Source organism: Larus michahellis, chromosome 25 (assembly GCF_964199755.1).
Source record: "Larus michahellis chromosome 25, bLarMic1.1, whole genome shotgun sequence".
Lineage (NCBI taxonomy): Eukaryota > Metazoa > Chordata > Aves > Charadriiformes > Laridae > Larus > Larus michahellis.
In genome coordinates this window covers 2,415,118-2,429,191 of record NC_133920.1, presented here as the reverse complement: position 1 = coordinate 2,429,191, position 14,074 = coordinate 2,415,118, and the positions used below count along the sequence as shown (strand labels likewise).

Genomic DNA, 14,074 nt, shown 5'->3' with positions numbered 1-14,074 from the left:
CGCCTGGGGCCCTGTCCCCAACCCCATCCTGTCCCCAGCACCCTGCGCCTGCCTGGGACATCCCAGGACCTGGGGCGGTGACAGGGACGTCAGGGCCATGGGGACTCCTGGGGACATGCTCGTGGAGACCCTTTGGGGCGGTGACAGGGATGGCAGTGCCATGGGGACCTGGAGCAGACCCATGGGGACCTGGGGCAGTGACAGGGATGGCAGGGCCGTGGGGACCCGTGGGGACAGGGCCACGGGGGACGCTTTGAGGATCACAGGGACACGGGGACACTTTGGAATAGGGCCACGGGGACACATCAGAGATCACAGGGCCATGGAGACCGCTGGGGACAGGCCCATGGGGACACTTTGGGGGTGACAGGGCCACGGGGATCCCTTGGGACAGGGCCATGGGGACACTCTGTGGATAATAGGGCCATGGGGACACCGCAGGGCAGGGCCATGGGGACTCTTTGGGGACAACAGGGCCACGGGGACCCCTTGGGACAAGGCCACCGGGTCCCCTGGGCGCTGACGGGACCCCCGGGGGTCCCCTCAGCGCCGCCCCTCCCCAGCCCAGCCCGACCTTCCCCTTCCGCCCCCCCAAGATGGCGGCGCGCCGTCGCCGTCGCTCGCCCATGACGCAAAACGCCCGCGCCGCCCGCTCTCCTCCTCACCCCTCCCTCCTGGAAGGTCACCGCGCCGCCTCCCCCACCTTCCCTTCGCCACTCCCAAGATGGCGGCGAGTGCCTACCCGCTGACGTCATCAGCAGCGCGCCGCGACGCCGGCGGAGGGCGGCGGCGGCGCGCGGCGGCCGCTCCGGCGGGGCGGGGGAGAGCGGGGGGGCGGTGGCGCCCGGCGCGGCCCAACATGGCGGCGGCGGCGGCGACAGCGGAGGCGGCGCCGGGACCCCGTTCGCCGCCCCTAAGATGTCGGCGGCGGGCCGGTGGCGCGCGGCGTGACGTAGTCAGGCCCCGCCGAAGGGAGGGGGGCGGGGGAGCGGCCGGAGCGACGCAGGAGGCGGCGGCGGCGGCGGCGGCGGCGGCGGCGGCGGGACCGGCCGGGCCCCCGGGGGGGGATTTAAAGGGACCATGTCCCCGGCGCGGCGGCTGCTGTGGAGGCCGGAACCGGGCAGGAGGCGGCGGGGGCGGCGGTTGGAGCAGCGACGCCGCTGAGGAGGAGGAGGAGGAACGGCCCGGCCCCGGGGGACCGGAGGGGTGAGTGCCCGGGGTGGGGGGGCCCCGGCGGGAGACAAAGCGGAGCCGCTACCGGGGAACCCGAGGCCGGGCTGGGGGGGGGGGTGACGCTGACACCCCCCCAGCCCCCCCCGCCGGCCCCGTCCGGGGTGCTGAAACGCGGGGTGGGGGCACCCCGGCCTCCGGGGGGGGTGGGGGGGGGCGCAGGGCCTCAGGTAACCGGGAAGGGCCCCGGGCGTCCGGGAGGTGGAGACCGGACCCCAGTGCCCGGGGAAGGCGGGCATGGCCGGGGGGGGGGGGGTAGTTGTCTGTGGTGATGAGGGGACTCAGGCGTCTGGGGGGGGGGGTATGGAGGGGAGGGGGTGTCTGTGCTGATGAGGGGGGACTCAGGTGTCCGGGGGGGGGGACACGGACCCAAGTGTCCCGAGGAAGGCGGGCATGGCGGGGGGGGGGGGTGGTGTCTGTGGCGATGAGGGGGCACTCAGGTGTCCGGGGGGGGGTACAGGGAGGGAGGGGGGGGTCTGTGCTGAGGAGGGACCCGGGCGTCCGGGGGGGTTATGGAGCGGAGTGGGGGGGGCGGGGGGTCTGTGGCGATGAGGGGGCACTCAGGTGTCCGGGGGGGGGTACAGGGAGGGAGGGGGGGGTCTGTGCTGAGGAGGGACCCGGGCGTCCGGGACGGGGGGGGGACGGACCCAAGCGTCCCGGGGGGGGCGGGGGGGGATCCGTGGTGATGAGGGGGACCCAAGCGTCCGGGTGGGTGGGGGGTTCTGTGCTGAGGAGGGCACCCAGGTGTCCGGGGGGGTTATGGAGCGGGGGGGGGGGGGGTCTGTGGTGATGAGGGAGACTCAGGTGTCCGGGGGGGGTACAGGGGGGGAGGGGGGGTTAGTGCTGAGGAGGGACCCAGGCATCCAGGAGCCGGGGAACGGACCCAAGCGTCCCGGGGAAGGAGGACGGGGCGGGGGGGGGGGGTACAGGGAGGAGGGGGGGTGTCTGTGCTGAGGAGAGAACGCAGGTGTCCGGGGGGGTATGGAAGGGAGGGGGGGTCTGTGATGAGGGGACCCAGGCATCCGAGGGGTTGGGGGCGGGGGGGGGTGTCTGTACGGAGGAGGGGACCCAGGCGTCTGGGGGGGTATGGAGGCAGTGGGGGGGGGGGGTGTCTGTGATGAGGGGACCCAGGCACCCACGTGCCGGTGGGGGGATCGGGTGCCGGCAGCAGCACCGGGACACCCAGTGCCAAGCCGTGCTGGATTCAGCATCCACCGCTTGGGAATGTGGGGATGGGACAGATCCGGACCCGTGCTAACGCTTCCCCTCGGCCGTTCCGGTGCTGGTTCGTCTCCGCCGCCATCACCGGTACCGTTCCTGCGCCGGTGGAAGGAGGCCGACCTCTGCCGGGCTCGTTAACTGGGGTTAAACGAGCATCCAGTGACAGCGACCTTGGAATCTCCACTGGGAGCTTTTCCTCTCTGCCGACCGGAGCGGTGTCAGAACCGGTGAGGGGCTGTGGCGGTGCCGCGGTGTTTCACTCCGTGCCGTGGTTTGGCAGCTCTGATGGGTTCGGTGGCGAGTTTTTGGCGCGGCGCCGGGAACGTTTTCTCTTCCCAAGCAGCTGGATGGCAGGGAGCGGGTCGGAGCCCAGCCGGTGCCGCCGCCGCACGGCACGAAGGCGAGAGCGGTGCTACTGTTGCTCGGAGCATCTTTCGGCTCATCCTGGCACGGCTCGACGCCGCTCGGAGCATCTTTCGGCTCATCCCGGCATGGCTTGACACTGGATTTCCCTCCCCGGCGCGTGGTTTAGAGGAGTTGGCACACGGACTATCCCCATTGACGCCGTGAAATCCCCCTCCGGCAGCGCCGACGATCCCGTGGCCAGATTCCCTGAGGATCCCAGCACTGGCAGAGCCCCGCATCCCAACAAATACCCTTGGCACGGGATTTGCTGGCTTACAGCTGCAACCGCTGGAGCAGATATGGAAGTGCTCCCTGGGGAATGCGTCCTTTGCTCATTCCATCTCCGAGATGGGGGGGGGGAAAAAAGACCCTTTTTTGCTAAACAAGCTCGTTAACACCGGGGAGGAACGTCAGTGATCGCTTGAGCTTTCCCCAAGGAAGGAAACCATCCGGGATCCCTGCTTGAGCCATGGGAGCTTCCCAGATCCTCCCTGAATTCCTCCTGTATCAAATCTGGAGCGCTTGCTCCTCTTCGGCGTTTTCTTTGTGGGTGCGATGGGTTTTGCCCGTAAGCGCCCCGGACCGCGCGTGCTTGGTTGTGGTCTGGGACGGAGTGGGAAAGACCGGCACCGTCCTCCGGCGTCGGGGCTCTGCTCTGCCACGCGAGGAAGAATAAACCACACGGAAAGGAGGGGGAAAAAAAAAAAAAACCCACGCAGCTGGAGTCTGCCCAGTTCGAGCGCGCTGGGAGCGTGCGGGACCCCGCGAGCTTGGCCATGACCTGGTACGGAGGAGGAAAACGCAGCGCCGTCGTCCCGCGTTGGGGCTTTGCTCTGGCATGTGAGGGAGAAAAACCAAAAACACGTCGGGGGCGGGGGGGGAAAAATCATGAGCCTGGAGCCTGCCCGGCTCAAGCGTGCTGGGAGCGCGCTGGACCCCGCGAGCTTGGCCGTGACCTGGTAGAGAGGAGGAAAAGCCGGCACTGTCCTCCTGTGTTGTGGCTCTGCGCTGCCAGCAAGGAAACAAAAACATGTGGGGGAAAAGAAAACACGCGGCTGGAGCCTGCCTGGTTCAAGCGCACCCGAAGCGTGCCGAACCCTGTGAGTTCGGCCCTGACCTGGCACAAAGGCGTAAAAAAATTGGTGCTGTCCTCCTTCATCGTGACTCTGTTCTGCCGTGCAAGGGATAAAAACCGTGCGGGGGGGGGGAAATAAACACGCAGCTGGAGCCTGCCCCGTTCAAGCGCACTTGGAGCGCGCCGGACCCTGCGTGCTTGGCCGTGACGTGGCACGGAGGAGGAAAAACCAACGCTGTCTTCCTCTGCTCTTGTCTCTTCTGTGCCCCGCGTCGCTCGTGGCGGGGGGAAGTAAAAACCGTACGGGGGAAAAAAAACATGCGGCCGTAGCCTGCCCGACTCAAGCGCCGCGGGAGCGCGCCGGACCCCGCGTGCTCGGTCATGAGCCGATACGAAGCGGGGCAAAAGCAGCCACCGTCCTCATGTGTTGTGGTCCTGCTCTCCTGGCGAGGAAAAAAACCAAACTGCGTCGGGAAAAAACTCAGGGATGTAGGCTGCCGGACTCAAGCACACCGTGAGCGCGCCGGACCCCGTGCGCTTGGTCCCGATCCACCATGGAGTGGCGGGGGGAAAAACCAGCACGGTCCTCCTGCGCCGCAGCTGCTCTGCCACACGTTCCTCTCCCGGGGAGGGGGAAAAAAAAAACCACGCAGGGAAAAACCATGCGGCCGTGGCCTGCCCCGCTCAAGCGTGCCGTGAGCGCGCCGGCCCCTGCGCGCTTAGTCGCGATCCACCACAGAGTTGGGGGGGAAAAAACCAGCACGGTCCTCTTGCCCCGTGACTCTGCTGTGCCACGCGTTCCTCTCCCAGAGAAGAAAACAACCACGCAGAGAAAAAAAAAAAAAACGCGTGGCCGTGGCTTGCCCGACTCAAGCGTGCCATGAGCGCGCCGGACCCCGCGCGCTTGGTTGTGATCTAGCACAGAGCGGGGGGGGGCAAAAACCCAGCATTGTCCTCTTGTGCTGCGACTGCTCTGCCACACGTTCCTCTCCCGGAGAGGAAGAAAACCACGCAGGGGAAAAACCCACGCGGCCGTAGCCTTGCCCGACTCAAGCGCCCCGGCAGCGCGCCGGGACCCCGCGCGCTTGGTCGCGATCCCATACGAAGGAGGGGAAAAAACTGGCACCGTCCTCCTTCCTCGCGGCCCTGCTCTTCCGAGCGAGGGGGGAAAAACGGGAAAACCCACGCCGGGTGAAAACACGCAGCCAAAGCCTTCCCGGGCAAAGTGCGCCCGGGGTAACCCACTGTGGAACCTCCGCCGGGAGGCGTTTGGCCTGGGGAAAGGCCCCTTCCTCTTGACTTCCAGGGAAGGCAGCGATTGTCCCCACTTAACCGGTTTAGCATTTAAATTGTCCCAATTCTGCTCCGCCTTTGCATGGCTCTGGGGCGATGGGCTGGGGGAAGGGTTTCCGCACTCCCCGCTTCCACCCCTTGAAGCGAGCTTGGGAAGCGAGCAGAGCTTGGGAAGCGAGCAGGGAAGCGGCTTTTTAAACTTTACGGTGAGCGCTTGGCGGGTTTTTTTTAATGAAAAAAAAAAACATAATCTTTTTTCTTTCTTTTTTTCTTTTTCCCCCCGCCCCGGTGAGCTTGTCCCAAGCGGGTTTTTGGGGAGGATGGTGGGTTTTTAGGGAGCGCCGCCAGCGCAGCAGACGGATGAGTGTGTGTTTTGGGAAGAGGGGGAAGGAGGGGGAAAAAAAAAAAAAAAAACCACACAAAAAAAAAAAGGGGGGAAAACTTGGAAAAACGTGTTTTTTCGGTGAGCAAGGTGGGGGACGCGGCGCCGATGTCCCTGCGTCTTGGCTGCGCCAGCGCGTGTTTTGGTGGGTCGAGGTGCTGGTGGGTGACGCTGAGCGCGATGCCGGGGTGCAGATGGGGGATTTTGGTGTCATTTGGGGGGATTTCAGCCTGGCTGCGGCGAGACACGTTTCGGTGAGCAAAGGTTGGGACCGTGCCGGTGAACGCCGGTGCCAAAGGGATGCTGCGGTTTATCGCCGGGGAAAGGTGCCTGCGCGTTGCCAGATTCGGTCCTGGAGTTGGCTGGGATCAAACCCATGTCCCCAAAAAACCCGCAGCTTTTAAAAATAAACCAATTTTGTGGGGTTTTTTGACCTATTCTCACCTGGATGGATCCCCCTGGTGCAGGGATGCGCCGGGGTCCCCGGCCGGGCTGAGACGTGGCTGCAATTAAAAAGGTAAAACTCCGCGATGGCTTTTTCCGCCCTTGGATCCAGGTGCTCCTGCCTGTCCCCTGCCAGCTTTGTCGTCACGCACCCGGCGCCTTGCCGTGCCGTTTTATTTCCTTGCAGCAGGGTGAGACATTTTGGGGCGACTCCTGGAACGCCGGGAAAAACCGGGAGAAACGCCGTCACTAGGCCGTCTGCTGGGCTCCCATCCTGCCGGCACTGTGCCATGTGGAGGTTTCTCCGACGTTCCTTGCCGGCATGATGGATGAGCCACCACGGCACGATGAGAGATGCAGTAAAAAGGGAATGTCGTGCGCGTCCGACCGGATTTAAGCCGGATTCTGGTTAAAAATGATGTCACGATCCACTGGTTCTTCCCGGTAAATCGGTGCGAGGAGAGCAGGTGGCTTCATCCCGGCGGAGCATCCCTCATCCTGGCCCACCGGCACTGAGCCGCCGCCGCGTCGGACCCCAAAAAGCCCACAAATTTGGGGTTTGCTCCCCCAAAACGCCGCAGGGGCTTGGGCGGGAAGCATCGTTGCGGTGCCGCTCTTCGGGGTGAGAGCATCCCGCCAGCACGGCGTTGGGCATCGGGTGCCATTTTGGGGCGACGCCGGAGGTATATCCGTACAAACCGAAGCCAGCCGGAGCCACCGATCCTCATGGAAGAAAGACACCGGCCCGCGGAGCCAACGTATTTTTAATTTATTTAATTGACTGCCTATTTTCACCTCTTCTTGGCAAACTTAACCCACGGTGGCTCCGGGCATCGTTCTCCGGGGAAGCGATGGGCAACCGGCTGCTTCGGGGCGGGAGAGATTTGAAGGTGGCCGCCGGGCGTCGGGGTTTGCTCCATCGCTCTCCTCCCTCGGCCCCGGGGCGGGGAAACATCTTGCGCCAGCTCGAATAATTCCCTCTTCATTTGCATTCTTACCTTGAAGGTATTTATAGTCTCTTCTCTGCCTTCTCCTTCCGCGCCGGGGTAAATTTAGCTCCTTCGCTCTCCTCCTGTGCCTTTATCCTCCAGCGGAGCTGATAAGCTCGGCTTTTTAGCTCCGTTTTCCTCCTGTTTTTCCCCCTCTCCGCCCACCCGGATCAGGATTCGACCCAATATCTTCACCCGGCAGAGATCAGGATCTCCTTTATTTCTCCTAATTAGTTTCTTTTTCACCCTTTAACCTGCAGCGGCATCGGGTGGTAGAAGGTGTTTGGTTTATTTTTGAGGGGGTTCCGCATTGGGGTGGCCAGTACCTGGTTCCCCCCCGAGGGTCACCAAGCCCTTCGAGGGGTCCCCAAGCCCTTCGAGGGGTCCCCAGCGTGAAGGTACCACTTTGTCCCATTGGCTTATGGGGAAGGATGCGGCACAGCATCCCAAAATTCCCCCCCCACGCCCCCGTTTTGGGGGCGGCCATCCCCATTTTGGGGCAGAGCCGAGCCCCCAGAGGGTGCGAACTGGCACCTTTCCCAGCGCCGCGTCGTGGGGATTGAAATTTTGGGGGGGGATAAATAATCAATTTGAGGATGACAAGGGTTTTTTTTGGGGGGGGGTGCGTGGCAGGGGATGGAGGGGCCCACAGGGTCCTGAGCCGTTCCTCTGGCAAATCGCGGTTTGGAAGGCGGAGGAAAAAACCCCTCCGTATCGGGGAGAAGCGGCACCTTTTGTGGTTCATCGACTCCAGCAGGGACCCGGCACCGCGTCAGCTACCGGCAGCACCAGTTTTCCCAAGGGATGAGTGATGGCACCCGATGTCTTGCCCAAACTCCATGGCATTGAGAGCTTTGGTGCCCGCAGCGAGGGTTTTCCAGCACGAGCCGCCACCGTTTCTCCTCCATCTCTGCAAAATCCAGCCTCTTTTCTCATTTTCTCCTCTTTTATCTCTTATTTCTTCTAGATTTTGCCGGCAGTCCCTGGCCGCCAACCCTCCCGAGTGCCGGCGCGGTGTTTTTTTCCGAGTGACACAGCACAATCGGCGAGGGATGGAGAAAGCTGTCCCTAATTTCTCAGAGCGCCAAGGAGATGGAGGCAGAGCCCTGTTAATGACACCGGAGCCAAACAAAGAGACTTTTCCTGCCCTTGAGTGCCCCCAAGGCGAAGAACGAAGAGCTGCTTTCCTTCAAGATGCAAAAAAGCCCCTGGAGAACCTGGCTTTATCTGGGACGTCGGTGGAAACGGAGACGGAGCTCGAGGAAGATGCTTTCTATGCTGCGGATGATCTGGCGACGATGAGCAGGGAGGGGAAGGGACCCTCCGGCGCTGAGTTGCGCCCGTTGCAAGAGGACCCCGACTTCTTCTCGTCGCTCTCCCGTCAGGAGCCTGACGTCGCCCTGGAAGCGCACGATGTGGCCGGTAAGTCCCCGGTTGATGCCGTTGGGGTGGCTTCTTGGGGGACGGGGATGTCTCCCGGCGCTTCGTGCGTGGCCGGTGATGCTCGGGTTGATTTGGTTGGTTTGCCTGATGGTCGCACCATTGCGGTGGGGTGGTTTGGGCAGGCGTTTTCTGTCTTGGCGTTGGAGATGTTCCTCAGCTCTCAGCATCTCGCGGTGAAACGGGACCCGTACAGTGAGAAACGCGTGATTTTGATGTAAGGAGAAACGGGGATGTGAATGCTGCGCTGGGATCCCTGTGCTGTTGTGCCACCACCCGGCTGCAGCACCACAGACGGGCACAAAACCTGGTGGTGGGTCAAGCTGGTGGCTTTTTGGAGGCTCCTCATCCCAAACTGAAGGTGCCCCCAAAAGGGGCCACCTTGCCCATCGCCATGCGAGGTGGTCGTGTTCCACCACGTGTCGGTGTGGGGCTGGTGCCGTGTCGGGAGGGAGCAGGTGGGAACTGCGCCTCACCACCGGTGACACGTGTTTTTGGTATTGCTGGTGAAGCCGCGGCTGTGCCGAGCAGAGCGAAACCGTGACACCTGCGCCTGGCCTCACTGAATTCCCCTCTTCTCGAAACGGAAACCTTCCTCCGGCGCTGCCGAGGGTGGCTGCAGGGCAAAGGCATCGTCCCCTGCCCCACTGCTCGGTGCTGGGCTGCCGGTGTTGTGCGGGTGACGGGGGATGAGCAGCTCCGATAGGGACTGGTTGGTCTCCAGTGCTGGTGTGGAGCTATTCTGGGATGACCTTGGCATCGTGAAAACCCCCTATGTGTGCTGGCTGCTCTTGGAGGGGATGTCCTGTTATGGGGTGGGGGATCTTCGTCACCCATGGGAGACCCCCTTGGGTCTGTCTATGGCTTGGCTCTGGAGAAACTCTCCTCCAAGGGCTCTTGGGTGTGCGGGGAGGTTTTCATAGAATGGTTTGGGTTGGACACACCTTGTCCCCCTTGTCAAAGACCATCTAGTCTGACTCCTTGCAGCAGACATGGATACCTTCCACTACATGAGGTTGCTCAGAGCTCCATCCAGTGTGATCTTGAACACTTCCAATGATGGAGCATCCGTATCTTTTCTGGGCAACCTCGTCCAATGTCTCAGCACCTTCATCATAAAACATTTCTTCCTTAGGTCCAATCTAAATCTACCCTCTTCCAGCTTAAAACTGTTGTCCTTTGTCCTATGGGTCTTGGTAAGGCCCCCGTATAAGCCACAAGAAGGTCTCCCCAGAGCCTTCGCTTCTCCACGCTGGACAACCTCAACTCTTACCAGCCTTTCTTTATGGGAGAGGCGCTCCAGCTCTTGGATCATCTTTGTGGCCTCCTCTAACAGGTCCTTCTCCACCAGCTGCTCTCAGTCCCCTAGTTTGATATTGGCGATTGCCCCAAGCAAGGTGTAGGACCTTCCATTTGGCCTCATTGAACTTCATGAGGTTCGTGTTGGCCCACTTGTTGGCCCATCAAGAAGTCATGTTGGCCTGTCAGCGTCCTTCTGGATGTCATCCCTTCTCTCAAGGTATCAACTCAGTTTGGTGTCACCCACAAACTTGCTGAGGGTGTGCTCAATCCATGTTGGTGTTGGAGATAATAAACAGCATTGGTCCCAGTGTGGACGCTTGAGGGACTCCACTTGTTACTGGTTTCCACTTGGGCATTGAGATGTTGACTCTAACTCTTTGTATGCGGCTCTCCGGCCGATTCCTTATCTGTCGAGCGCAGCTGCTGCAAGTTGTCCATTCATCTGTAGATCCCTGCTTGTCTGGTGTGTGTTCTCTGCCTGGTTTGGAGGATTAACCCCATCCCACCTCAACTTCTCCATCATTTCAATGCTGGAGAGGTCCCTCCACCATCCTCAGTCCTATCTGAACCCCTCCACATGTTTGCAACCCTCCTGTCCTTCCCCATCCCCATGTCTTCACTGGAAAATGAGGTGGGTGGTGGCCACGGATCCGGTCAGTGATTTGCCTCGTTAATTGTCCCCTGGATGGTGGGTGGGTCGCCTTTTCCCCAGCTGGAAGCGGTGACAGCAGTGGAGTCATTGGCTGCAATTGTTCTTCAACGCCACATCCCTGTGATGAGTTTGCCCATCTCCACAATCACCCGTTGACTTAAAACCTTATCTCCTGGCGCAGGCGACCTGTTTGGTGGGTCCCGTTGTTATTTACCCACCATGAGGTGGGTGGGGAAGGGACCACGTTGCATCTGGGAAGCTTTTCAGCTCTCTGTTCTTTCACCATGGTCAACAGATGGAAAATTATCTCTAGGGGATGGACGGATGTTTAAACGGGTGTTTAAAGATGGTGTTTGAAGAAGAAGGGAGTTGGTGCCCAGAAGATAGCGAGGGCTGTGTTAGGAGATGGAGAATGTCTCCATCCGGGTGTCCAACCTGGCTCTGGATGGGTGGTGGGGCTCACTTGGGGTCCTGGGGTGCTTTGGGTGGATCCAGCTCTGCTCATGGGCAGACTTAAGGAGGTGTGACTGGAGGGGCTGGGCACTTCTCGGGTTGAAAAAAATGAGGTGAAATGGCCCAAAATGCCCCAAAGTAGAGGCTGAGGCTGGCATGCTGGTCTAAAGGTCCTTTGGGGTGGAAAGACCCTCCACAAATGCTTGCAGTACCGCCAGCCTCAAGGGTTTGGGGTTCTTCTGCTGTCTCCAACAGCCTCGGCACGGCAAAATTATCCCGTCATCTGCCGAGTGCCACTGACCATGAGTATGGCGGCTGCGGTCGGTTTTCAGAGCCAGGCAGAGTCCGGTGCTGCCGGGAGATCAGCAAGCGATCACTGGGAGAGACGTTCCCCCTCAGTGAGGTTTTTGGGGTGCCCTCGGCATGGAGCATCCCTCCCGAGCAGCAGTGTGTCCTGCTTGCGTGCCGGAGAGTGCCGAGACAGTGCCGGTGCGGCAGCACACCCCGCACGGTGCAACCCACCAAACGATGGTGGTCCAGGAGAGGAGATGGCGGAAGAAACCCAAAGAAACCCCACGTCGTGGCTTGCCCCGGTGCCGGCAAGCGCAGTGCGTGAGCTCGTTAGCGGAGTAGCGAGCGCCGTGGTGGCTCGGGGCAGCTGCTCCGTTCTGCCCGACCGAGCTTCGAGCTGGCGAGGAAGGAAGGAGCTGCTGCTGGGGGATTTCCCCAGCCCCGGTCGTGGTACCCGAACCGTCGTCCCGTTTTCGGCTGGAGGCAACCGTGAGTGATGGGGGCTGGGTGCCACGTCCCACGGGGACCCTTCTTGTGGCTTTTTGGTGGCCTCGTCTCCCCTCCTTGCTCTTTGGGGGGCTGTTTTGGGCTGCTCACGGGGGTTTTTTGGGGGGGTCTGCGCCACGTGTGGGCTGTTTCAGAAGGGGTTTGGGTGATTTGTTGTTGTGGGTGGCAGCAGCGGGGCTGGAGATGCTCCAACCTTTGCCCCGTTCCTACTTTGGGGCTCATCCCCGTCCCCCCCGGGGTGAAGGTGAGGGACCTGGGGATGGTTTATCTTCTGGCTGCGGTTCCCTCCTCATTTCCCGAATCACCGGCACCCTTGTCAACCTGCGCCGGGGGGAGTTTTTCTTCCCCGTGTCGGTGTGGGATGGTTGGACCCCATGGAGACGTCGAGTTTTTGCTCGGTTCTTCCTCCCTTACCGTGCTTCTGGTGTCACATTGGCACGGGGCTGGTCCCCTCGGTCCCCCCTTGTCCCCAGTCACCCGGCTGCGTGTTCCCCCCTGGAGGTTTCGGTGGAGGTGAGGGGGTCCCATGGGTGCGTGGGGTGGGAGGGACGGCACCCAGCTCCTCCCCGCGCTTGGGGATGGTGCCACGAGGTCCCCGATTGCCGTGGCAGCGTGGGGTGTCACAAGGTCCCCGAGACAGCGACGTCTTGCTCTGGAGATGCTGTGGCAGTGTGGGGTGTGACGACAGTCCCCAGTTTGGGGACATCATGCTTTGGGATTGCCATGGCAGTGTGAGGTGTCGCTACGGTCCCCAGTTTGGGGACGTCATGCTTTGGGATTGCCGTGGCAGCGTGAGGTGTCACTACGGTCCCCAGTTTGGGGACGTCATGCTTTGGGATGGCCGTGGCAGTGTGGGGTGTGACAAGGTCCCCAATACAGGCGCGTGCTGCTCTGGGGATGCTGCGGCAGTGCGCGGTGTCTCCCAAGGTCCCTGATCCAGGGACAGCAGGATGCTCCGGGGATGCCGCGGCACTGTGGGGCGTCACAAGGTCCCCAGTGCAGGGACACCCTGCTCTGGGGATTCCGTGGCAGTGTGGGATGTCACAAACGTCCCCGTGGCATCGAGCAGTGCCACAAGGTCCCCAACACTCTGTGGGTGGCAAAGCCCCGTAGCGAGTCGGTGCCACGGGCTCACGTCCCCACCCGTGACCTCTGCCTGGGAGCTGCCACATTAATTAACCGAATTAATCAAGGCAAAGCGTGCGTTGATTTAATACGAGAAAGGTAGAAGAGGGGAAACAAGTGTTAGTGGTCCCGATGCGAGATTATCGATCTGAAATCTGCCGTTCCTGCCGCTGGAACTGCTGGATGTGTCTTGATTTCGCCAAATCTTCTCTTTTGTGCCTTAAAACGCGTTGAATCGCCGGCACGGGATCCGACCGAGCGACTGTGGGTCACCATCAGGTTCCTCTTCTGCTCCCGGTCGCGTCGGAGGTGGGGGGTTTGATTTGGTTTTGATGTTTTGATGTCCCTGGTTCTGCAGGAACAGGGTTTTATCCATCGCACCTCGGGCTGGAAAGCCCCAGCTGAGGCACGCCGTGAGGTTTGCCCGCGCGCCAAACTGGGACAACCGGGGAAAAAGCCCAGTTCAGGTACAAACAGCTTGTGTGCTTTAACTAAAAAAAAGTGTGTTTTCATCCCAAATTGCTTTAATGACCCGCCCGTGATGGGAACCCAAGGCCTTTCCCCGTGCTGCAGGCGCTGAAACCTGGCTGCAGCGTCGTTTATTCCCAATTTAGAGCTTTTTATGGTTATTTTGATTGCGATCGCTGGGAAGCGACTCTCGGTTTAGTTCGGAGCCGTTTCTAGCTCGGGGGCGGGGGGAAGAAATGTCTTTTTTGTGGGTTTTTTTGTTTTTTCTTTAGGATCTGGGTGACTAAATAAATCCACCGTGTCTTTTTTTTTTTGGGGGGGGGGGGAGGCGATACGGAAGAGGTGGCGGAAAACCAGAGCCCACGAGGCTTGTTCGGCACCGCACCCTGCACCACCTCGTCCTCTTGGCAGGACCAAACCCTCCCCCCCCCCAAAAAAAAACCCCTCTCCAACTTTGGGGGGGGGGGAATCACCCCTTTGGGCTCCCCAAAGGATGCAGCGTCGGGTGGCGCGGTCGCTCGGGAAGCTGGAGATGGAGAAGTTTTTCCAGGATTTTTTTTTTTTTTTTTTTTTTTTTCCCCCCCTCTTAACGCTCCGCTCAAGATGAGACGATGCCGGGGAAAAGAGGTAGGGGAGGCGCTCACGGCGCCGGGCTTTTAATTTATACAGGTCTGACAGCGAGGACAATACCCAAGATGGACTGCTTGTGGCAGGGGCTGAGGCTCAGCCTTTGTCCCACCTCCGTGTCCCTTTTGTTTTCTCCACCTATTTTATTTCCCCCTCCCTTCTCCTTTCTT

The 14,074-nt window shown here is 61.1% G+C and overlaps 1 protein-coding gene across 3 annotated transcripts in view; it reads left to right on the top strand.

The window, feature by feature from the left end:
* The first annotated feature begins 859 nt into the window (after window positions 1–859).
* The window catches only part of WIZ (WIZ zinc finger), a 60,379-nt gene continuing 47,164 nt past the window's right edge, over window positions 860–14,074 (top strand). For 2 of the 3 annotated variants that reach the window (XM_074567225.1, XM_074567226.1), the window contains exons 1-2: window positions 1,084–1,206; window positions 8,007–8,461. In XM_074567225.1, coding sequence (XP_074423326.1) covers window positions 8,092–8,461 — 370 coding nt within the window. In that variant the 5' untranslated portion in view covers window positions 1,084–1,206; window positions 8,007–8,091. Of the gene's footprint in view, window positions 1,207–8,006; window positions 8,462–14,074 lie in introns of all 3 variants that reach the window. The other variant, XM_074567224.1, reaches the window with a different exon arrangement.